The sequence below is a fragment of the Mobula hypostoma genome, chromosome 3 (assembly GCF_963921235.1).
Source record: "Mobula hypostoma chromosome 3, sMobHyp1.1, whole genome shotgun sequence".
Classification (NCBI taxonomy): domain Eukaryota; kingdom Metazoa; phylum Chordata; class Chondrichthyes; order Myliobatiformes; family Myliobatidae; genus Mobula; species Mobula hypostoma.
Window position 1 is genome coordinate 14,834,959 of NC_086099.1, and position 24,629 is coordinate 14,859,587.

Here is a 24,629-nt window from a genome sequence, read left to right on the forward strand (position 1 = left end):
TTCCTATGTGTAGGTGAGGCCATATCTACGGAAATGAATAAACAGTCGACGGTTCAGTACTGATGAAGGATCTCGGCCCAAAATGTCGACTGTTTATTCCTCTCCATAGATGCAGACTGACTTGCTGAGTTCCGCCAGTATTTTGTGTGGGGCTATTCTGGAATTCCAGCATTTGTGTTTCATGTTTGCATGGCTTTTGGGAGTATCACTTGCCGAAAATGTGTCCCTAAAAATTCTAAGTAGTAATCCCACAATTTCCTTTCTGCATCTAATAGGTGTGAGTGCTTTTTTACAAGTGAGAATGGAAAAAGCTGTTTTTGATACAGGTGTGGAGCTTTACATTTTGTTCACTTAAGAAACTTATGCAAGCACTCCTTTATTTGTTAACAGATAAATAGAATAAATATGGACAACCAGGGACAGTACCGTTGTCGTGTGTTCAACGACAGGGCAGAACTCTGGAGTTTGGAAGCAGAAATTATTATAGGTAAGGAGTTGTAATTTAATAAATTAGTTAAATTTTGTTACATTTTGGGTGGCGGGGTGGAGATACGTCTCTACCAAAGGAGGTTTAAGGCACTCCTTCCCTTCCCTTCCCTTCCCTTCCCTAGCCTGCAGGTCCCCCTTGGGCAAGGTGTAGCACCTGCTTAGCCCCCCCCCCCCCCACCGAATCAGGGTCACATGAAGCCATGGGAGCAGCTGGTGGATGGTCGTATAAGCTGCCAGTGAATATCAGAAGTCCTGGTTATGCGACCACTGATGCCTGGCAGACAATCTGATAATGGCTGGAATTGTCTCTTTTGTAAAGACACTGCCTAGAAGAAGGCAATGTCAAACAACTTACTGTACATAGAAAAATTTCCCAAGACCAATCCTTGTCATGGAAAGACCATGATTGTCATACGACATGGCACTTAATGAATGAATACATTGTTACATGTACCATAGGACAGTGAAAAACTTGTCTCGCGTCCTTCCCATCCAACATTGTGTTCAGGTAGTAAAACGTATAGCAATAACAAAGTGCTGAATAAAGTGTTACAGTCGCAGAGACAGTGCAGTTCAGGCAGGCAATAAGGTGCAAGGACCATGATGAGATAGAGTTTCAGAGTCAGAGAAAAGTCAGCACAGAAAGAGGCCCTTCGGTCCATTTAACTCATGCTGAGCCATTTAAACTGCCTAGTCCCATTGAGCTGCACCTGGACCATACCCCTCCAATCCATTGACGTATGTAAACTTTTCTTAAGTGTTGAAATCGAGCTATCATGCACCACTTGCGTGGGCAGCTCATTCCACACTCTCATGACCCTCTGAGTGAAGAAATTTCCGCTCATGTTCCCCTTAAACCTTTCACCTTGCAGCCTTAACCCATGACCTCTAGTTGTAGTCCCACCCAACCTCAGTGGAAAAAAAAACCTGCTTGCATTTACAATATCGATATCTCTCATAATTTTGTATGCCTCTATCAAATCTCCTATCCATCTACATTCCAAGGAATAAAGTCCTAACCTATTCAATCTTTCCCTCTAACTAAGATCCTCCAGTTCCGGCAACATCCCTGTAAATTTTCTCTGTATTCTTTCAACCTTATTTATATCTTTCCTGTAGGTAGGTGACCAAAACTGCACACAATACTCCAAATTAGGCCTCACCAACATACCAACATCTTATTCAACTTCAACATAACATCCCATCTCCATTACTCAATACTTTGATTTATGAAGTACCAAAAGCTTTCTTTACGACCCTATCTACCCTAAATAGATTGTGAGGTCAAGAGGCCATCTTATTGTACTAGGGGACCATTCAATAATGGTGGGACTTGAAGATATCCTTGAGCTTGGTGCTTTCCAGTTTTGTATCTTCTGCCTGGTGGCAGTTGTCTGTGCTGATATTTATATGTGTTGAAGCTGATCTACATGATTCAAAATCTTGATTATATAAAATGAATATTTGAATATTGTGTTACTCATAACATTGGGACATGGATCTCAGAGGAGAAGGAAGATTTCACATGTACTGTATATGAATGCATGAGTCCTGTTGAAGGGCCTTGGTCCAAAACGTCGCCTCTTTATTTCTTTCTATAGATGCTGCCTGTCCTGCTGAGTGGGCAGCATGGAGTGTAGTGGTTAGCACAATGCTTTACAGTACCAGCGACCCGGGTTCAATTCCCTTCTGTAAGGAGTTTGTACGTTCTCCCTGTGACTGCTTGTTTCTTCCAGAGACATTGGGGTTGCTGGGCTGTGTGGGTGGTTGGGCCAGAAAGCCCTGCTCCATGCTGTATCTCAATAAACAAATAAAGAAATAAATACGTTAAACTTCTAGAGACTATAGAGAGTTTATAAGACATAGGAGCAGAATTAGGCCATTTGGTCCATTGAGTCTGTTGTAGGTTGGGGAAGCTCATCAGATGTCAGGTCAGTATTGTGTTTCTCAGGGGTTCAGTAACCCAAGCACTGCATCTGCCCTGATTCACACTCCACCAAGGAGACTCCCAGATGTGTGTTGATGAGGCAGAGATCTCTTTTTCAGTACTGTGCATTGTCTCTGCAAACTGTAATGAGGTCAGTACCAATTCTTCTACCCCAATACCTTAAGTTGGTTTTGATAGTTCTCAACCTGGTAACTAGATCACACAAGGTACTGGAGTTTAAAGCATTTTGATCGCTGGGGGAAAAAAAAACAATTTTTAAAGCAAAATAAAAGATTTGCTTGACTTTAAGATGATTGGCATTTCATTAGTTCTCTCTTTTCAGAAATGGACATGGCTATATGTTGCAAAAATACTAAATTTGTGTTTTATTACTCTAAATGTCAGTGCCCAGACACAGTGCGGCGATTGCAGTGGAATGTGATGAAGGTAAGATATGCTGTTTACTCTGTGGCTTGTTCACTTTCAACTGACTTCTCTCGTGGGAAACAGGGATGGCCTGTTCTTTCCAAAAAGGAAAGGAGGTTCAGCAGAATCAGATTGGAGTACGGTAGTGCAGAGGTTAGCGTAATGCTATTCAACGTTTAGCAAACTGGCTTCAATTTTTCCGTTGTCTGTCACGCGTTTGTGCATTCTCGCATGACCACGTGTATTTCCTCTGGGTGCTCCGGTTTCCTCTGTTACATACCCCGTAACTGGGTTGCCAAACCACCAGAAATGGACCACTTAGTTGGAGTCTGGTTTAACAGAAACTAATCAAGTTTTATTAAAGAAATAAGTAACACAGTACTCTAATTGTAAGGATATAAATGCAACAGGTTAGCAATGATAAAACAGATGTACACAGAACTGGGGTAATAGGAATCAATCAAGCTCTATCGCAGTCTAGGGGTAAAATGATCAGTCTCAAGTGACGCGGAGTTCAGTTCAGCTTAGTACAGTTCGCAGTAATCGCTGTTGTGCCGTTGGAGAGAGAGAGAGAGAGAGAATATGTAAATCTGATTCAGACAGACCTTTGATGTTCTTCGCAGTTAGCTTTCAGGCGAACCCTTTTAATGTCTTCTGTGGTCACCAACTGTGACCCCTCCGTTCCGGATACGATCGTTCTTCCGCGGTGAACCCGGCACCCAGGCAAGGGTGGACACACACACCAGGTTCCCACCGATCGTACCCTTTTCACCCTGTGCGTCTATGGTCGGTTCCCGCGACCAGACCTCCAAACTCTCACCCACTTGTGGGGGCACACCGCTCTTCCAGGGTCTCGTTATCTCGTGACCTCGTGGTGTGTGTCGTGCCTTAGCGAACCTGTTCTTTTTATCCCCCTGCTGGGGTATCGCCTGTCCATCAACCTTCAAACAGTTCAGGTTCAAAGCAACCGGTCTGTCAATATTCTGAAATGTGTTTCTTTCTCGTTAATCTCTCTCTTCTCTCATTAGCATTTTGAATATTTCTCCATTGTCTCCCTTATCTCTCTCATCAGCATCAATCTTCTGATAACTTGGTTTGTCGTCACACCTCCCATATTCCAAATACAGACGCGTTCAGAGGTTAATTGGTCACATGGGTGAAATTGTGCAGATTGATAGGCCGGAGGGGCATGTTACTTTGCTGTGTCGCTAAATAAATAAATCTAAATAAATAATAATTCATCATAGTATAGAGGAGGAAGTAATGAAGCTTCATGGAGATATGGGCAAACTGAGTGAGTGGGTGAGGGTGTTATTTTATCTTTATTCATTTTATTTAGAGACACAGCACAGTAACAGGTCCTTCTGTTCTAACAAGCCCGAGCTGCCCAATTACACGCACTTCTTTAGAATGTGGGAGGAATCCCACATAGTCACAGGGAGAAAATGCGAGCTCCTTACTGACAGCAGTGGGAATCGAACCTATGTTGCTGACACTGTAATAGTGTTCTGTTAACACACTATGCTACTATGCCATCCATAACAAGGCAGGTGGAATATAATGTAGAAAAATGTGTTTTGCTAAATGTGGGAAGCGGGGTTTGTTGATGCTCAAAGTCACTGAAAGTCAACATGCAGGGCCAGCAAGTCATTAAAAAGGACTACAATATGTGAGCCTTTATTATAAGTGGACTGAACACTGGAGTAGGGAAATTGTATTGTAATTACATAGAGCTTTTGTCAGACCACTCCTGCAGTATCGTATGTAGTTTTGTTAACTTGCTAAGCTTAACTTGGCGCCAGAATGTGTGGTGACCTTCTAAAGATCCAAAGTTCAAAGTGCATCTATTATCGAAGTATGTATGTGGTATACAACCCTGAGATTTGTCTTCTCACAGACAGTCACAAAACAAAGAAAACTATAGAACCTGTTCGAAGAAAAATATCAACCCCCCACACCCCCACCAATGCACAAGAAAAACAAATAGCGCAAATGGCAAAAAATAGCAAAAATCACAGAATATAAAACACAAAATCGAAAGAATCGAAATATTCGGTTCAGTTCAATTCAGCTCTATCCAGCACTTTCCGTGTTATGTGAAGGCTGTCCAGATCAAAATTGTCGAAAATAGCAACGATAAAAGGAGCACCAGAAAACAGAAACACATCATGACATGAACTAGAATCCAATCCACAAACCACATTGATTAAATCTCGCCCAAGACCGCCTTGCAGCTGCTCCCAGCACGTCGTTGAGTTTGTTGGTGGTTAACACAAACGACATGTTTCATTGTATATTTCAATGTAGTGTATATTTGATAAATAAATCTGTATTCTGATAAGAATTTATATACTTGCCATAGTGGGTATTGTCCCCAATAGTTCAGAGATGGTAGGTTTGCCATATAAGGAGAGATTGAGTAGAAGGGGATTTTATTGATAGAGTGGATGTGGAGAGGATATTTCCTATGGTGGGAGAGTCTCTGACCAGAGGACACCAGAATAGAGGGGCATCCTTTTAGAACAGAGATGAGGAGGAATTTCTTTAGCCAGAGAGTGGTGAATCTGTTGAATTTGCTGCCATATGCAGCTGCGGAGGCCAAGTCTTAATGTATATTTAAGGCAGAGGTTGATAGATTCTTGATTGGGCAGGGCATGAAGGGATGCGAGGAGAAAGCAGGAAATTGGGGCTGAGAGGAAAAATGGATCAGCCATGATGAAATGGCAGGAAAGACACGATGGGCCATGGCCTAATTCTGTTCTTATATCTTATGGTCTTATGGTCTTATATGTATGTCCACCTTGCTTAATTACGTGCTGTTCTATTTCCCCTTTCTAGATGTTATTTTAATCTGTAGTTCAAATGAGATCTCCATTAGTTTTCTAAACAAAAGAAAATAAGGGTTCTTTTTTTTTAACAACAACCAATATTTTGGTTTGGTGACTCTTTCAGATGAATTGAAGTTTTCTGAAGAAAGAAGTAAGTGATTTTTGTCACTGTACGTTCTAGTCTCTATAAAAATAAGGTTTGAGTTCCTATAATGTAAATGTAATGTGCCTGGATATGTGTTGCCCCTTTAGTTTTGTTGTTGTTCTCATTGAAAACAATGGATGCATTACTAAATGACAATAAAAGAGCACTACATGTCTTCATAATCTAAAAACTATCACAGCACTTTATGTGTTATGAGGATAGGTTAGGCAAGCTGGGGCTTTTCTCTTTGGAATGAAGGAGGATGAGACGAGACGATGGAGGGATACAAGATGATAAAAGACATAAATTGAGTTGACACCCAGAGACTTTTTCCCAGGGCGGGAAAGTTCAAAGTTCAGAAGTTCTAAGTAAATTTGTTTACTGAAGTACATATATGTCACCTTATACACCTGTAAGATTCATTTTCTTGTGGGCATACTCAATAAATCCATAGAATAATAACCATAACAAAATCAATGAAAGACCACTCCAACTGGAGTGCTCAACCGCATGCAAAAGACAACAAACTGTGCCAATACAAAAAGAATGAAATAATAAGAATAATAAATAAAAATCAAAAATTATCGAGAACATGAGATGAAGAGTTCTTGAAAATGAGTCAGTAGGTTTTGGAAATATTTCAATGATGGAGCAAGTGAAGTTGAGTGAAGTTATTCCCTCTGGTTCAGGAGCCTGATGGTTGAGGGATAATAACTGTTTCTGAACCTGGTGGTTGAGGGGTAATAACTGTTTCTGAACCTGGTGGTGTGAGTTCAAGTTTATTAACATTCAACCATATACATTTATACCCCCAAATGAAACAGTGCTTTTTCCGGATGAGGGTGGTGGGTGGAGTTATTTAGTCAGTTGTTATAACTAAAGAAAGAAGTAAGACTGTGATTAGATTTGCAGTAATACTAATATTTTTCACGGCTGTTAGATAACCCTGGTGAGGCTTGGCAGCTGGACTTAGAAACTAACCGAAGACATTATGGTAAGTTTTGTCCTTTATTGTGCTTTGTTGTGTTACATGTAGATATGATGCAATTGCAATAAGCCAAACTAGTGGAGCACCATGGTTGTGTAGCGGTTAGCGTGAAGCTGTTATAGCTCAGGGCGTTCCAGAGTTTGAAGTTCAATTCCAGCATCCTTGCAAAAAGTTTGCACGTTCTTCCCACGAGTGCATGGGTTTCTACCGGGTGCTCCAGTTTCCTCCCACAGTCCAAAGTTGTGATGGTTCAAAGTTCATTTAATATCAGAATAAGTATACAGTATATAACCTAAAGTTCATCCTCTTCACAGATATTCACAAAACAAAGAAACCCCATAGAATGTGTGATAGCAACATTGAAGCCCTGAAGGCCCCCCTCCTTTTGTAGAAGCAGCAGCAGCAAAAACATCACCCCCCAACTCACGCTAGCAAAAGCATTGATGCACCTCACTGCCCCACTATTCAAATACCAGTTAGTAGGTTAGTTGGTCATTGTAAGTTGTCCCGTGATTAGGCTCGGGTTAAACGAGTGGGTTGCTGGGCAATGGGGCATTGGGTGGTAGGGCCTGTTCTGCACTGCGTCTCTAAATTAAAAATTAATGGAAGGTTTAACTTTTGTCCCCTTTGGTTGGTTCATGAAATGAAGTTTAGCAAAATCTGACTGAAATACACACAAAGCGAACTACATTGTGAGGAGTGAAAGAGGGCCAGAGTGGTTCGAGAAGGGTGAGAGGTCACTTGTTAGAGATATATAAGATGATAAGAGGACATTTATCCCAAGGAACTGAGGAAAGTACAGGGGAGATGTCTATCTTTTGTCCATTACATTGCAGGCATTTAGGGCAACAATGGAGATCCCCCATCTCTGGTGATGTTCATGACTTCCTTCATCATGTCAGTAGCTTCCTGAACTGAACCTCTGAACCTGGAAGACAGGTGGACTTTTCTTAGTCTGACTTCTACCCTTTGACCTGTTTGGCATAGGTGAATGTACCAAAAGCCAAAGCATAAAGCCCTGACTCTAGCCAGCATAGCTCTGTGGGTCATTGAGATACGCAAGCCACCAAACCACAACAAGGTGGATGCATGGAATGCAGAGGCAGGGATCATGGTAGAGTCAGATACATTATGGATATTTAAGAGATTCCTAGATAGGCACATGGATGAAAGAAAAATGGAGAGGTATGTGGGAAAGAAGGGTTAGATTGATCTTGGAGTAGGTTAAAAGTTCGGCACAACATCAAGGGCCAAATGGTCTATAATGTGCTGTAATGTTCTATGTTCTATAAAGCAGAACTAGGAGTGATCTATAAAATACCATACAGGTAGGATGGTAATTTGCAGAGATGTGCAAAAACCATGGAGCAGTGACAATCAGATTTTAATGAAAAATGTTTATGTAATGGAAGACAAATTTTAACCTAGGGTAGTTTTCCATCCTTAATCTCGTAAGCCTCTGTTGGTCAAGGTTGACTGTGGATGCTGCGTCCTAGCTGTCTAGATATGCAAGACACAGCAGTATGGTATGGAGAGCAAGCTGTTGCCCATATAGCAAGCTCCCACTCTCCACTCAGCTGATGAACTCAAACGAATGGCAAAGACTGAAACAGTTTGGTACTAGTAGTCTCATAGGAGTTGCAACTCAGCATTGTACTCAACGCAGGGACTCCAGCTTCAGATTTTTCCTCAAAGCTTACTCTCAAAGCTTTCCCCATGAGTGGGTATAGCCACAAGGGAGCAGAGGTTTGAGATCTGAGTTTTCCTTCCCCTAGATGCAACCATAGCTGACGATTCCCCTCTGCCTGAAGTGTCTAGTTTTAAGGCGGCAATAACCTGAAATTTCTCCTTCTCCTGTCAGTAGTAAAAGCTCCACCGGGCTTAGTAGCTAAGCCACACATGAAGACCGGGAGCTGGACTTGGATGACAGAGGCTATTTCAGACACACACACACCACTGGAAGCATTTAATAGGTAGTTCAATAGGTATATTTAATGTCAGAGAAATGTATACAATATACATCCTGAAATTCTTTTTCTTTACAAACAGGTAGTGGGAGCTTATCCCCATTACCACCCCCAGCTATAACAAACTTAGGGAACCTTCTGTAATATTTACTAAGATAATTACAAGAGGGTACCTTTATGTGCTTTTAAAGTGACATTGTTTTAAACCATTATGTTTGTAGCTACAGACAAGGTGGCTCTTCTGATTGGCAATATGTCCTATCACAACCATCCTAAGCTGAAGGCGCCAATGGTGGATGTATATGAACTGACCAATTTGCTACGACAGCTCGATTTTAAAGTTGTATCTCTGCTGGACCTCACTGAATCAGAGATGCGCAATGCCGTGTATGAATTCCTGCTCTTGCTGGACAAGGGAGTGTATGGTATGCACATTTTTGATTTATTTTGGATATTTGGCATTGTGGAATGAAATGGATCTGATGATTCTGGTCTTTATATCTGACTTAAGGTATCAAATTTATTATATTTAAAAATGTATTTGGTCATAGTGTGATTAAAGAAAAGAAGGATTGGATTGAATTAATATCTCTGGGTATGTTGTTACTAAGTTTTAAATGCAATGAATCATAAACAGGAGATTCTGCAGATGCTGGAAATTCAGAGTAACACACACAAAATGCTGGAGAAACTCAACAGGTCAGGCAGCATTTATGCCGAGGAATAAACTTTTCAGACCGAGACCCTACTTGAGGACCTGATGAAGTGTGAATTTGCATTATAGAAGGTAAAAATGCTGACACTTGCAGGCTCCCGAGGACAATTCTTGTTGATTTGATTCACGTTTTTACTAAACGACAGATCTCACTGTATGCTTTGATGTACATGTGACATAAAGTGAAGCTAATCTTTAAAAATATTCCATAATTGCACTCTTTGGCTGCATAAACTAAGCTGAACTCAGTTTTCCTCATTGTTACTGTGGACAGCAATAATAGATTAGTTGTCTGTTACATATGAGAGGGACTTGATAGATATGTATATTATAATAAGAGGCACAGATAGAATAGAGAGTCAACAGCTTCTTCCTCGGATAGAAATTGCCAATTATGAAGGTGCCAGACAGAAAATCTCTGAAGAGTATCGACAATGGTTGGGGTCACCCATCTTGTAAAGACACTGCCCAGAAGAAAGCAAAGGCAAGTCAGTTCTGTGGAAAAATTTGCCAAGTACAATCATGGCCATGAGACCATGACTGCCCACGTCATATGACATGGCACGTAATAATGATGATGATGATGATATTTTTAAGGTGACTGGAGTAATGTCAGAGGTAGGTTTTTTTACACGGAGAGTGAGGGTACGTGGAACGTGCTGCTGGGGATAGTGGTAGAGTCAGATACACCAGGGACATGGAAGAAACTCTGAGGCACCTGGATGAAAGAAAAATGGAGGGTCACACCCTTCAATCTGTTCACAAAACTACTTCTTTTTTACTTCTACCTTCAACTGCTAATCTGCCTGTGATTGGAACCTGTAATTTACACTTTGATCACGTATTTTCAGGGAATTGAGCGATCGGGTGCTTTGCTGTCTCTGAGGAAGTTCAGTGAGGTTTGGAGTGGAGTATATGGCCTGGAGGGCAGGAATCCTGGAGACATGGCATGAGCCCATGAGCCAACTTGATTTCTCGCCAATCTCGCTGATTAATGCGCAAGCAACATTGAAATCAATGAGGATTAGAGCAGAAGGCGGGGGGTGGGGGGTGGGTGTTGGTGTTCAGCACTGTCTGCCTGTGATTGATGGGTTCCCCCCTTTCTTTCTCTGAAGGTGCTGGGTTCTTGGGTCTTGGGCAAGGTTTAATTGACACAGTTTGTGGATTGACTCTGTAGTTCATGTTATATGTGTCTCTGGTTTCTGGTTACTCCTTTTTTTATTGCTATTTTGTGTGATTTTGATCGGGGCAGACCGGCTGTGCGGCCTGCAGTCAGTGAACGACACAGTGCTAGACTGAACTGAGCTAGACTTTTTCAAAGTCTCTGTGGTTTGTTGTTTTGTTTTCTGTGTGGTTTTTTTTTGCTCATTGTTTGCCATTTGCATGATTTGTCCTTTTTTGTGGTGTGGAGTGTTTGATGTTTTCTTTGATGTTTCTTTGGTTTTGGCTGTCTGTGAGAAGAAGAATCTCAGGGTTGTATGCTGCATATGTACTTTTATAATAAATATACTTTGAACTTTGAAGTTTGAGGGAAGGGTTACATTGCTCTTAAGGTAGGTTAAAGGTTTGGCACAACAGTGTGGGAAAAAGGGCCTGTACTGTGCCATTCTATGTTCTGTGATCTATGTTTTCCACCATGACTTGAAGTCAGAGCTGCCTTGACGTTGTTGGGTGCCAACATGTCAATAAATCTCTAATTTTGCAGAGAACTGTTTGGTGGCATTCGAGGTAAAGATGTTGGATGTTATATGTGTTTAATGAAATGGGTGAAATTAATTGACCACAGAGAGTTGGGGAAAGGTTCTTTGCAAGAGATTCATATCTGGTGTCCCCTCAGGGAATGTACATGTGCAACAGCATTAGAACTGTCTGTATGTTTTGCTTTCCATGGTGTCCCTGTTGACTGTTTGGCAGTGATATTGAAACTTGTCAAACTAGAAGGAAGAGAACTGGTGGTTAACATGTAAAAAGCATTCAGTGGCCACTTTATTAGGTACACCTGCTTGTTACTGTCAATATCTAATCAGCCAATCATGTGGCAATGGCTCAATGCATAAAAGCATGCAGACATGGTCAAGAGATTCAATTGTTGTTCAGACCAAACATCGGAATGGGGAAGAAATGTAATCTAAGTGACATTTACTGTGGAATGATTGTGTTAGTGCCAGATGGGGTGGTTTGAGTATCTCAGAAGCTGTTGATCTCCTGGGATTTTCATGAACAACAGTCTCTAGAGTTTACAGAGAATGGTAAGAAAAAGTTTTAAAAAATTATCCAGGGAGCGGTTGTCTTATAGCAAAACCACCTGGAAGCTAGGACCAGAGGGCACAGCCTCAGAATAGAGGGACGTCTATTAGACCAGAGTTGAGACAGAGGGTCGTGAATCTGTGGAATTCATTGCCACAGATGTCTATGGAGGCCAAGTCATTGGGTATATTTAAAACGGAGGTTGATAGGTTCTTGAATAGTCAGGGTGTTAAAGGTTACGGGGAGAAGGCAGGAGATTGGGTTTGAGGGGGATAGTAAATCAGCCATGATGGAATGCCAGAGAAGACTCGATGGACTGAATGGTCTAGATCTGCTCCTATGTCATATGGTCTTTCCAGTGATTCCTGCTTCAAGCATCTGTTAAACAACCTGTCACATTAAGGAATTCTCACAGATAGAAAAACAGCAAGGAATAAGAAACAATATTTTTAGGCTGTAGTTTAGAGGGTGAAATAGAAGTTTGAAACAATTTTTGGCCACTTTATTAGGACACCTGTACACCTTGTCAATGCAAATATCTAATCAGCCAATCATGTGGCAGTAACTCAATGTATAAAAGCATGCAGCCATGGTTAAGAGAATCAGTTGTTATTCAGACCAAACATCAGAATGGGGACGAAATGTGATCAAAGTGACCTTGACCTTGGACAGTATGTTGGTGCCAGATGGGGTTGCTTGAGTACGTCAGAAACTTCTCATCTCTGGGGATTTCCATGTATAACAGTCTCTAGAGTTTACCAAGATTGGTGAGAAAAGTAAATTAAAAATCCAGTGAATGTCATTTCTTCTGCAAATACACCTTGTTAGTGGTCAGAGGAGAATGGCCAGACTGGTTCAAGCTGATAGGAAGACAACAGTAACTCAAATAACCACACGTTACAACAGTGGTGTGCAGAAGAGCATCTCTGAATGCACAATACATCAAACTTTGTAGTGGATGAGCTACAGCAGCAGAAGTCCATGAACATACACTCAGTGGCCATTGTATTAGGAAAAGGAGACACCTAAAAAAGTGGGCACTGAGCCTGATTTGAAATTAATAGGTGTTGAAGGTAAACTGGAGGTGGAAGCTATCACTTTCCATAGCAGTTCCTTTTAATAGTCCTAGTATTGTTTAGGAAAGTGTATGTTCATGTACTTTGGTAGAAGGAATAAAGGGGTAGGCTATTTTCTAAGTGGGAATCAAATTCAGAAATTGGAGCTGCAGGGGGACTTAGGAGTCCTCGTGCAGGATTCGCTGAAGGTTAGCTTGCAGATTGAGCTGGTGGTGAGGAAGGCACATGCAATGTTAACATTTATTTCAAAAGGACTAGAATATAAAAGTAAGGATGTGATATTGAGGCTGTATAAGGCATTGGTCAGACCACACAGGGTATTGTCAGCAGCTTTGGGCCATAGCTAAGAAAAGATGTGCTGGCATTGGAGAGGGTCCAGAGAAGGTTTAAAGAATGATCCCAGGAGTGAAATTGTGAACATATGAGGAGCATTTGATGGCTTTCGGCCTGTACTTGTTGGAGTTTAGAAGAATGAAGAGGTAACTCATTGAAAGCTGCCGAATATTGATAAGTCTAGATAGGGTGGACATGGAAAGGATGTTTCCTGTAGTGGGGGAGTCTAGGACCAGAGGGCACCACCTCAGCATAGAAGGACATCCCTTTAAAACAGAGACGATGAAGAACTACTTGAGCCACAGGGTGGAGAATTTGTGGAATCCATTGCCACAAGTGTTTGTGGAGGTCAAGTCGTTGGGTATTTAAAGCAGAGGTTGATAGGTTCTTGATTAGTAAGGGCATCAAAGGTTACAGGGACAAGGCAGGAGATTGGTGTTGAGAGGGAAAATAAATGGGCCATAATAGAATGGTGGAACAGACTTGATGGGTCAAATGGCCTAATTTGCTCCTGCGTCTTATGGTGTTACAAATTACACATTTTTTACAAGAAAGGGCCCATTTTTCTACAAAGACCCCTATCTTAATGCTCATCCCTCCATTTCTGGATTACTCAGGCCAACAGTCCAGCCTTCTTGGATGGATCACCCCTCCCTCTGTGGTTCTTCTCATTCAAGGTTCAAAGTTCAAAGTAATTTTTTTAAGGTACGTATATGTTACCATATATTATCTTGAGAATCATTTTCTTGAGGCATTTATAGAAAAAATAAAGAAATACAATAGAGTTTGTGAAAATCTACACAGAAACAGAGACTGAAAAACAACCTATGTGCAAAAGAAGACAAAGCAGTGCAAATAAAAAATTAGGCAGGTTGTATAATTTGTCAAACTTATTAACAATGGCTAATAAGTTTCAAAGGGTCTATAAGGCAACAACTTATTGGTAGTTTTTGTTAAAAAAAAAGACTTTTGAAGAAACGGAAAGTATTCTGAAATGCAAAACTTCGAATTATTTGATTTACTTTTATTGTTTGTTTTTGGACTGAGGGCATTTTCCTCTTAACAGACATCCCACCTCTCCCGGAAGTTCCAGGAGTCTCCTGCATATTAATAGTGGCTCCCTGATGCCCGCAAATTATATACAATATCCCGGAAATCAAATTTTTTGAGAGCGAGCAAGCGAGAGCGCGAGAGAGAGAGAGCGAGAGAGCTTGCACGAGAGTGACCATGAGCGAGAGAGAGAGAGCGAGAGCGTGCCATGGCAGAGTGTTCCAAAAAAAGAAAATATAAAACGTACGTCACCCCAGACTACCCTAAAGTGTACCCTTGCCTAATAGGGATTGAAAATAATGACAGTGTTGCTCGCTGCACTGTTTGCAACAGTGACGTTTCTATTGCCCATGGTGGGTTAAGACTGTAAAAGGCATGTTGAGGTGAGTTTAACAGGTGTCATTTGTTCATTAACATAGCTAATGTTATTTAAACTAGCTGGCCAGCTGCTAAGGAGCTACTCTATTGCAGACATCCCACCTCTCCCGGAAGTCTCCCGCAAATTGATGGTGCTACCTCCCTGAAATGAGTTTTTGCAGGGTGGGATGTCTGTCATAAAAACAACAGAAGGTCAGCTGAGTCAGCATTGGTTGGGGTATATGTGAGAAAGTGTCAATCCAAACAAGCCAGTTCAAGGGTCGTGGTGCATGTTGCAGCAAAAGTTCTTTCTGTGTCAACAAGATCTTATCTAAGCAGAGCCAGATGTGAAGGCTCCGCGATGAGTGTTTGCAGGCAAGATAGCTGAGCAACTGAAACTGAACTTGAGATGGCAAGTGCCCACCCACACATCCTGTGGCTGTTGCTGAAAAGGCTTTTCCTGCTACTGATAACAGTTTGATAAAAATCTGTTCACTTTTGACATCAGAAATGAAAACTAGCTCTTTACAGCATAGACTGAGCAACAATAATCCTTTCTTTGCAGTCCAAATAAATGGTCTCAACCCGAAACGCTGACTGTTTATCCTCTTCCATTGATACTGCCTGACCAACTGAGTTTCTCCAGCATTTTGTGTGTGTTTCCAGCATCTGCACTATCTCTTGTGTTTATGTAAAAACACACCCCTTTCTACTGAGAATATAGGGGAAGAAACAAAGAGAGAACAAAGGGAGAATTGGCGAGAGGGGGAGGCCGAGGGTGCTGTAAGGGATAAAGTGTTAAAGTTTTCTGTTTGGTAGGTAAATGAGACCTGTGAGAAAAAGGAAGAAAACAAACAAGGCAGAACACACAAAATGGTGGAAGAACTCAGCCGCTCAGGCAGCATCTGTGGATAGCAGTAGAGAGCTGACGTTTCAGTCTACAAAATGCTGGAGGAACTCGGCAAGACAGGCACTGTCTGTGGGGTGGAATAACGAGCTGGCATTTTGGGCCGAAACCCATCATCTGGAAGGGTTCCGATGAAGGATCTCAGCCTGAAATATTTACTGTTTTTTCCCCTCCATAGGTGCTGCCTGACCTGTTGAGTTCCTCCACTATTTTGTGTATGTTGCTCTGGATTTCCAGTATCTGCCAAATCTTTTGTATTGACAATGAGTGTATTGTTTACTCGACTCAAAGGTGCAAAGTTATTTCCAGTTTATCTTTTCAGTGAAGTTAATATATTCTGTAGTATTCTCAAAATGATCCGGCACTGACTTGGTTTAGATGCCACAGCCCAAGCAGCAATCAGAACATATCTCTCTTTATGCTCTTCACAACAGGAACCACATTCTCTCCACACCACATTACAATAGGCAGCTGCTGCAGTTTACATATGTTGGAGATAAAGAGATTCACTTTAAAAATGCATGCCTTATCTCCAAGTTGACTTAGTCTTTATTATAGACAAGATGGCTAAAAACCTATTGCACAAGCTTAAGATGTAAAATTATTCTTGTTGACCTCAGTAAAAAAAAAGCGTGGCTGGGAACCACCTAATGATCTCCCATTTAGCACAGCGGTTAACGTAACACTTCATAGCACCAGTTGTAAGATGGGGGTTCAATTCCTGCTGCTGTGTGTAAGGAGTTTGTATGCTCTCTCCGTGACCGCATCAGTTTAAGATGTAGAGGTTAGGGTTATTAAGTGGTGGGCATGGTGTGTTGGTGTCAGAAGCATGGCAGCACTTGCAGGCAGACCCCAGCATTCCTTAGGCACAAAAGGCACTCTTCAGATGCCAGAATAAGGTGGGGGGAGGGGAAGGAGTACTGGCCAGCTTCTAACATAGGGGTCCCTCCTCCTGCTTATTCAGATTTTTGCTCCCTTTCTTTCTAGTCCTGAAGGGTCTTGGTCTTTAACGTCAGCTGTTTACTTGGCTCCACAGATGCTGCCTGACCCACTGAGTTCACCCAACATTTTGTGTGTGTTGCTCAAATGTTAAAATGCTGTTTGTCAGAGAGCAGATCAAGCTCTGGTTTCACACATCATCTGAAAGATTTCTGATATCAGTTTATATTCTGAGATACTGGATCTCAGCGTAGCTCAGTGCAGTTCATTAGCCCCTGGGAGGTGCTGATTTCACAATCACAGTAGAGAGGAGAATCCACATCATTCTAGTGTCTTTGAGACTCAGACTATCTCTCATGGCACTGTTACAATAGCATTTTGGGGTAGGGTTGTAATTTTTTATTCCAAATCTACAGACAAGTTCTATTCTAAAGACACATTTAACAATTTTATTTGAGTCTAGAGCGGGGGTTCGCAACTTTTTTCATGCTATGGACCCCTACCATTAACCAAGAGGTCCATGGACCCTGTAATGTATGGATCTATTTCTTTTAGAGTAATGACCCCTTAGCACTATGTATGGACAGTTGTCAAGGCATACGTATTGATGTGTTGTCCACACATGTGCATTGCTTTTTCTTAATCTCTCTCCCCCTCCTCTCTCCCCCCTCTCTCTCCCCCTCTCTCCCCCCTCTCTCTCCCCCTTTCTCCCCCTCTTTCTCCCCCTCTCTCTCCCCCTCTCTCCCTCTCTTCTCCCCCTCTCTCTCCCCCTTCTCCCCCTCTCTCCCCCTTTCTCCCCCTCTCTCCCCCCTCTCCCCCCTCTCTCCCCCTCTCCCCCCCTCTCTCTCCCCCTCTCTCTCCCCCTCTCTCTCCCCTCTTCTCCCCCTCTTTCTCCCCCTCTCTCCCCCTCTCTCCCCCCTCTCTCCCCCCTCTCTCCCCCTCTCTCTCCCCCACCTCTCTCCCCCACCTCTCTCCCCCCTCTCTCCCTCTCTCTCTCCCCCCTCTCTCTCCCCCTCTTTCTCCCCCCCCTCTCTCCCCCTCTCTCTCCCCCCTCTCTCTCCCCCCTCTCTTTCCCCCACCTCTCTCCCCCTTCTCTCTCCCCCTTCTCTCTCCCCCACCTCTCTCTCCCCTCTCTCCCTCTCTCTCTCCCCCTCTCCCCCCTCTCTCCCCCTCTCTCTCCCCCTCTCTCTCCCCCTCTCTCCCCCTCTCTCTCCCCCTCTCTCCCCCTCTCTCCCCCCTCTCTCCCCCTCTCTCTCCCCCTCTCTCTCCCCCTCTCTCTCCCCCTTCTCTCTCTCCTCCCTCTCTCTCCCCCTCTCTCCCTCCTCTTTCTCCCCCCTCTTTCTCCCCCCTCTTTCTCCCCCTCTCTCCCCCCTCTCTCCCCCCTCTCTCTCCCCCTCTCTCTCCCCCACCTCTCTCCCCCTCTCTCTCCCCCACCTCTCTCCCCCTCTCTCCCTCTCTCTCTCCCCCTCTCTCCCTCTCTCTCTCCCCCTCTCTCCCCCTCTTTCTGCCCCCTCTTTCTCCCCCCTCTTTCTCCCCCCCTCTCTCCCCCACCTCTCTCCCCCCTCTCCCCCTCTCTCCCCCTCTCTCTCCCCTTCTCCCCCTCTCTCTCCCCCTCTTTCTCCCCCTCTTTCTCCCCCTCTCTCCCCCTCTCTCTCCCCCACCTCTCTCCCCCACCTCTCTCCCCCACCTCTCTCCCCCCTCTCCCCCTCTCTCTCCCCCTCTCTCTCCCCCCTCTCTCCCCCTCTCTCTCCCCCTCTTTCTCCCCCCTCTTTCTCCCCCCCTCTCTCTCCCCCACCTCTCTCCCCCCTCTCCCCCTCTCTCCCCTCCTCTCCCTCCCCACCTCTCTCCCCCCTCTCTCCCCCCTCTCTCCCCTCCCTCTCACCCCTCCCTCTCCACCCTCCCTCTCCCCCACCTCTCTCACCCCTCCCTCTCTCTCCCCCTCTCCTCCCCCTCTCCCCCTCTCTCCCCCCTCCCCTCATGTGAATACACCAGTTAAAGCCATCTCCCGTGTGCGTGCTTTTACTTAATTGATATGTAGTTGCACAGACACAACAAAATTGCTGACAAGTACGAACCTGAATGTCAGAGAAGATCACCAACTGCACTAACAGTTACGAGTGGAAACAGCGAGGGTGAAACAGTACAAAGGCTGTCACAGACACTAACAAAGGATGAGTGAGTAACTGCCTGCATCATATACAGTGAAAAATGAGCAACTAGCAAAGTTAAAGTGAAAATAAAGTGGCAATGGCTTCAGTCGGGAAAGTTGATGAACTTGATAGCACTGTTGAAGGCTGGGAGTTGTGTTGTAGCTGACCAAAAGAAAGTCCGCACGCTTCTTAGCTTAGTGGGTGCAAGAACATACAGTCCCTTAAGCAACCTAGAAACTCCTGAAAAGCCAACCGGCCAAATGCTGGTCAGGATGCCAAAAAGTTCAAAATGAACCCCCACAGGCACCGTTACACCTGCGGGAGTGGCTGTTTTTGCCATGGCAAAGAGTACATATTGACTCTGCTGGGCCATTCATGGACTCCATGTTGCTGATTGCTGTGGATGCTCATTCAAAGTGGCCGGAGGTTATGCCAATGAAGTCAACCACCTCAGCAAAGGCTGTCTCTGTCCTGAGGACTATCTTCACCAGAAGCAGCTTACTAGAACAAATTGTGAGTGATAACGGACCACAATACACGTCAGAAGAATTCAGACTATTCACAAACATTGGCATCAAACTTTGCAAGTCAGCTCCAAACCACCCATCAGTGGATGGATTGGCTGAAAAGTTTATTCAAACCCTCAGCAAGTCCATTAAAGCTATGGACAAGGAGGACAGTTCCTTTTTGTGTAACGGAACTCTGTTCGTGCGATGACAAATCAAACACCTGCAGTGCTGTTCATGAGCAGAAATCTGAGATCTCGCATAGACCTCCTAAAACAGAGCTACGGAGGGAAGTGCAGAATAAACAGTTCAGCCATTTGCCAAGTGAATCAGCAAGGAGCTTTGAGATTGGACAGGAAGTCCTAGCATGCAATTACCAAGAGGACAAGTGGACTACCAGCAGGATATCTATAAGAACTGGACCACTGATGTACACAGTGGATGTTGGAGATCAGACATGGAGATGTTATGTGGACCAGATACTGGATGCTCAATCAAAGAATACACCTGAGTCAATTGCATCCAATGAGAAGGACACATTACAGTCACCGGACTTTCCTCTCAGTGATGATGATGTCACTGACAGCAACATGACACTGGAAACTGAGAACATTGTCTTAGACAAGACACCCACCAAACCTGATGCTACTCCACAGGTCCAGAGGCACTATCCTGAAAGAAGCAGAGCGCCACCCAAAAGGCTGAATCTTTAGCATAGTGAAGTTAGTTATGTACCATTATTGTGAAAGCATGTTTATTTGGAATATGGGTCATGAAAACCACATAATTATAACATATAGTTACAACAGTGCAAAGCAATACGGTAATTTGATAGGAACAGACCATGGGCACGGTACAGTCTCAAAGTCTCTCGAAAGTACCATCATCTCACGCAGACGGTAAACCTCCAGTGCCGCAAACTTGCCGATGCAGCATCCTGGAAGCATCCAACTCCGAGTCCGTCCGAAAACTCCGAGCCTCCGACCAGCTCCCCGACACCGATGCTCCAAGCACCATCTCCACCAAGCGCTTCGACCCCAGACCCGGCAACAGGCAACAGGCAAGGCCGAGGATTTGGGGCCTTCCCTCTGGAGATTCTCGATCGCACAGTAGCAGCGGCAGCGAAGCGGGCATTTCAGAAGTTTCTCCAGGTGTTCCTCCGTGCTTTTTCACGTCTGTCTCCATCAAATCAGGATTGTGCACGGCATCCTACTTCACAGATACGATATCAATTCGGAACGGCCGTGCACGCTGCATCACGCAGCCATCTTCTCCTCCCTGTTTTGTATCTATACAATTTTTTGCTGCATTAATCTAAAGGGGGAGGAAGTGTAATGTGTGGATCTATTTCTTTTAGAGCAATGACTCCCCTTAGCACTATGTATGGACTGTTGTCTACGCATCCACATTGTTCTCTCTATCTCTCTCTCTAAATATTCTCTCTCTCTCTCTATCTCTCCCTCTCTCTCTCTCCCTCTCTATCTCTCCCTCTCTATCTATCTCTCTATCTCTCTCTCTATCTATATATATAGAATCTATAGCCGGATAACGCATTCTGAGTTACATTCACTAGCTGCCTTCAGTATGTTTCCCCCATGCATGAGAGAGAATACGATATTGGGAGTAAGTGCAGGAAAGGGATTGCACTGAGAACCAGCATAGAATCAGTAGCCTTTTATATTGTGAGGAATAGATGGGGAACGTAAGACTTTTGGCTTTAAAAATCTAGAAATTTTTTTTCTCAGAGTGTTATTTTCAGCTGTCACTTATTGAAAATGATAATAATATAGCAGAAGATAAAGATTATCAAACAGGAAATGCTGGAAATACCCTAGAAGGTGGGACAGGTTCTGTGGAGAAATTAACCTTTCAGGTCTGTGGCTTTTAAAGGTTCATCAAACTATCTGTTCTAAACTCATGTGCATTTCTATTTGTTTTTCCTCTGATTTCATGTCTACAGTACTGTGCAAAAGTCCTTGGCACATATATATATATATATATCTAGCGTGCCTAAGACTTCTGCACAGTACTGTATGTGTCAATGTGGACTGCAGAGCGAGTTTGTAAGTCTGGAAGGAGCAAAGGATGTTAGGAATGACGTGGTGGAGCACAGCGGTAAGGTGTGGGACGGGTGGCAGAGAAGGTGTGCTAGTGCTGGGGGGGTGGGGGGCGGTGAGGGTGCAGACACACCCTGCCCTGAGACAACAAGCAAGGTTATTTGATTCCATACAATTGGTTTATTGACTCACTAAGGCTTCCCACTCCCTTCCCTCTCTCTGCCCCCTCCCACTATAGCGACCCACATCAGAATCAGGTTTATCATCATTCAGATATGTCATGAAATCTGTTTTTTTTGTGGCAGCAGCGCAGTGCAATATATAAAATTACTACAGTACTGTGCAAAAATCTTGGCCTCCCTAACTCTTTGTATGTGCTTTAGACTTGCACAGTTCTGCATGTTGCCAATATAAAAGATATACATGTAGAGACACATTTTCTGGGTAGGCATGTGCTCTTAACAATCTCAGCCAACAGCTGGGTGTGCCAGCATTTCTGTTAAGAATTTTAGATGCTAAACTTAACTTTAAGAGTGGTAAATACACCTTTAATGTCAGATTTACAGTCATATTCACAGTCATAAACTAGTCATAAATCTCAGTCTTAAACTAGAAGTTCATATGATTTGGAATTATTAATTACAAATATAAGATATTGTGCATTTCTTTCCATTATTGAAGAAGGATCCTGTGACATGTAGGGTTTGGAGGCTTGTGTGCTTCAATGATCCGGAGAGCTATGTTGGCGAGGCCTTGTGCTTTTGACTCCTGGTAGGGTCACCCATGCCAAACAGGTCAAAGGGTAGAGGTCAGACTAAGAGTGGTCCACCAGTCCTCCAGGTTTGGGAGTTCAGCTCAGGGATAACAACCCTGAGTGCTCAAACAAAACCGTAATGGAAACAGCAATGAAGAATCCTTCTACGTCTGAGTGCGACGGTATTCCTGAATGTCCTCAGGGACTTACTTGCATGGCTGACAGTAGTGAAAACTGAGATGTGAAAACACCCGTGCTTGACAGTATGGTCAGACAGAGGAGGAGGGTCTTCACTGCTGCCCTGAATGCCAGCAGTGTAACGGCAATAGGTAAGTACTACTTCAAATAGTGAACAGGTGACAGCATCATCATTATTTCCATTTTGAATGTTTCCAATTTCCAAAAAACTGCTAGATTCAATTTTCTGAAACATTCTGCTGAAGTTATTTGATTTAAATTATTTACAACCAAAATACAATTACTGGCTACTCTATTAGGTACAGGAGTGTACCTAGTAAAGTGACTACTGAGTGCATGTTTGCTGCCCATCCACTTCAAGGTTCAACATGTTGTGGATTCAGAGATATATTTCCGTACACCACTGCTACAATGCGTGGTTACTTGAGTTACTGTCGCATTCCTGTCAGCTAAACTAGCCTGGCCTTTCTCATCTGACCCCTCTTAATAACAAAGCATTTTTGCCCACAATAGGTGAAAACACATGATTTTTTTTTTTGCATCCTTTTCTGTAAACTCTAGAGACTGTTGCGCATTAAAATCCCAGGATATCAGGCAGCTTCTGAGATACTTAAACCACCCCGTCTGGCACCAACAATCATTCCACGACGAAAGTCACTTAGATCACACTTCTTCCCCGTTCTGAAGTTTGGTCTGAACAACAACTGAACCTCTTGACCATGTCTGCATGCTTTTATGCATTGGGTTGCTGCCACATGATTGGCTGGTAAATATTTGCATTAACAAGCAGGTGTGCAGGTGTACCTATTAAAGTGGCCACTGAGCGCAGTTTTACTGGTCTGAAATGTTGGCTTTTTATTCCCTTTGATAAATACTGCCTGACTTGCTGAGTTCCTCTGGCATTTTCTGTGTGTAAATGGTGAAGCAGCAATTTGGGTGACATCTCAATAATCAAGAAAGCCAGACAGGCAATTTCCTTTAACATTGAGATTTCTACGTCAACTCTTGAATTGCTTGCTGCAGGCCTTTAGTTTAAAGATGTGTGAAAACTCTTCATATCCTAATGTGTATGTATGAAAGGGCAACATGTAAAGAATATTGATGGCCTCCGTTGGTTGGGAACAACCATGGATTTTGTATCCTAGCTGTTGAAGTCGATATTGTAATATTGATGTGACTCGGACATCGGTGTAGATTGATCAACCAATGTTTATTCACCAGACTTCCATTTTTTATAAGCCCTTTTTCCACATCCTGACATCATACGCACTCTGATGCTACGAATACTTACACAATACATTACATCCCCCTTCTCAAGACTTTTTTTCCAACACTGTGAATTACCAAAACAATGCCTCTAGGTATGCCCATCTTACAGTGCAACAACCATGACGTAAACTAAAAAAAATCTTACCTTCTTGTACTGTATTCTGCATTGTATTTTACAATACTAACAGCAGTGTATTTTCTTTTACTAACATAGACTAATAAACCTTTTATTTCACACCTTGGAACTTATGACATGTGTGACTTTGCCTCAAACTGTATGTCTAGTCCCTGTATCTAGCTGGAAGTTTGACTTGTCTCCCAGACCGTGTGTGATACAACAGTGACTGTGCTTGACCTTCATCCGTGTCAGTCTCTCGAGTGGCCTCTGTGTCTTTGGGGTCTGCATCACTCTTGGTGTCGTTTGTTTCCATGTCTGTATATGTGGAAATGTCCTGCGCATCTGTACGTGGAAACTCCCTCTCGCCTGTCTTCAGCAGATGCTTCCTGTCCCTCCTGTGGACTCTTCCATCCGGCGTGCGAACTATGAAGGATCTTGGTTGCTGATGTCTGTTCACAACCACAGCTGGTTGCCAAGTGTCTCCTCTCTGTATTCTGACATTCTCACCTGTTTGCAGATCTGGCAACTGTCTTGTATGTCTGTCATAGTAGCTCTTTTGCTTTATTTGCTTGTACCTTTGCTTGTCATGTACTTCAGCATTACCTTCAGGAGTCAGTAGAGTTGTGGATGTTGGCAGCTTGGACTTCAGACGACGTCCCATCAACAGCTGCGCAGGAGAGAACCCCTCACCCTCAATCGGTGTGTTGCGGTATTCAAGCAGAGCAATGTAAGGGTCACCGTTACTGCTATGTGTCTTCTTGAGCATGTTCTTGACAGTTTGTACAGTTCGCTCTGCTTGTCCATTAGACTGAGCGTGCCCTGGACTGGAAGTAACATGTTGAAATTCCCAGCTTTCTGAAAACCCTCTGAACTCACCACTGGCATACTGTGGACCATCGTCACTAACGACAATATCTGGAATACCATGTTTTGTGAATGTCGACTTCATTGTGGTAATGACACCTCGACTGGACGTGTCACTTAACTTGGTGATCTCCGGATATCTTGAATAGTAGTCCACACAAAGCAGATATTCTGTACCATTGTAGTGAAAGAGATCTGTGCCAATCTTCTCCCATGGTCTTCCTGGTAGTGGGTGGGGAAGCAGAGGCTCTCTTGGTTTGCTGTTTTTGTTTTCATTACAGACAGGACACTGAGACACAATGTCCTCTATCTGAGTTGA

General features: G+C 43.4%; 1 protein-coding gene across 7 annotated transcripts in view; it reads left to right on the forward strand.

Annotated features, from left to right (window-relative positions):
* Positions 1–24,629, forward strand: part of malt1 (MALT paracaspase 1) — a 166,084-nt gene that overhangs the window by 82,016 nt on the left and 59,439 nt on the right. For all 7 annotated transcript variants that reach the window (XR_010017337.1, XM_063042698.1, XM_063042703.1 and 4 more), the window contains 5 exons: positions 391–487; positions 2,822–2,863; positions 5,795–5,821; positions 6,756–6,809; positions 8,992–9,195. Coding sequence is in view for 6 of the 7 variants with exons in the window: in XM_063042698.1 (XP_062898768.1) it covers positions 391–487; positions 2,822–2,863; positions 5,795–5,821; positions 6,756–6,809; positions 8,992–9,195 (424 nt within the window). In the remaining variant the exon portion in view is untranslated. The remainder of the gene's footprint in view (positions 1–390; positions 488–2,821; positions 2,864–5,794; positions 5,822–6,755; positions 6,810–8,991; positions 9,196–24,629) is intronic.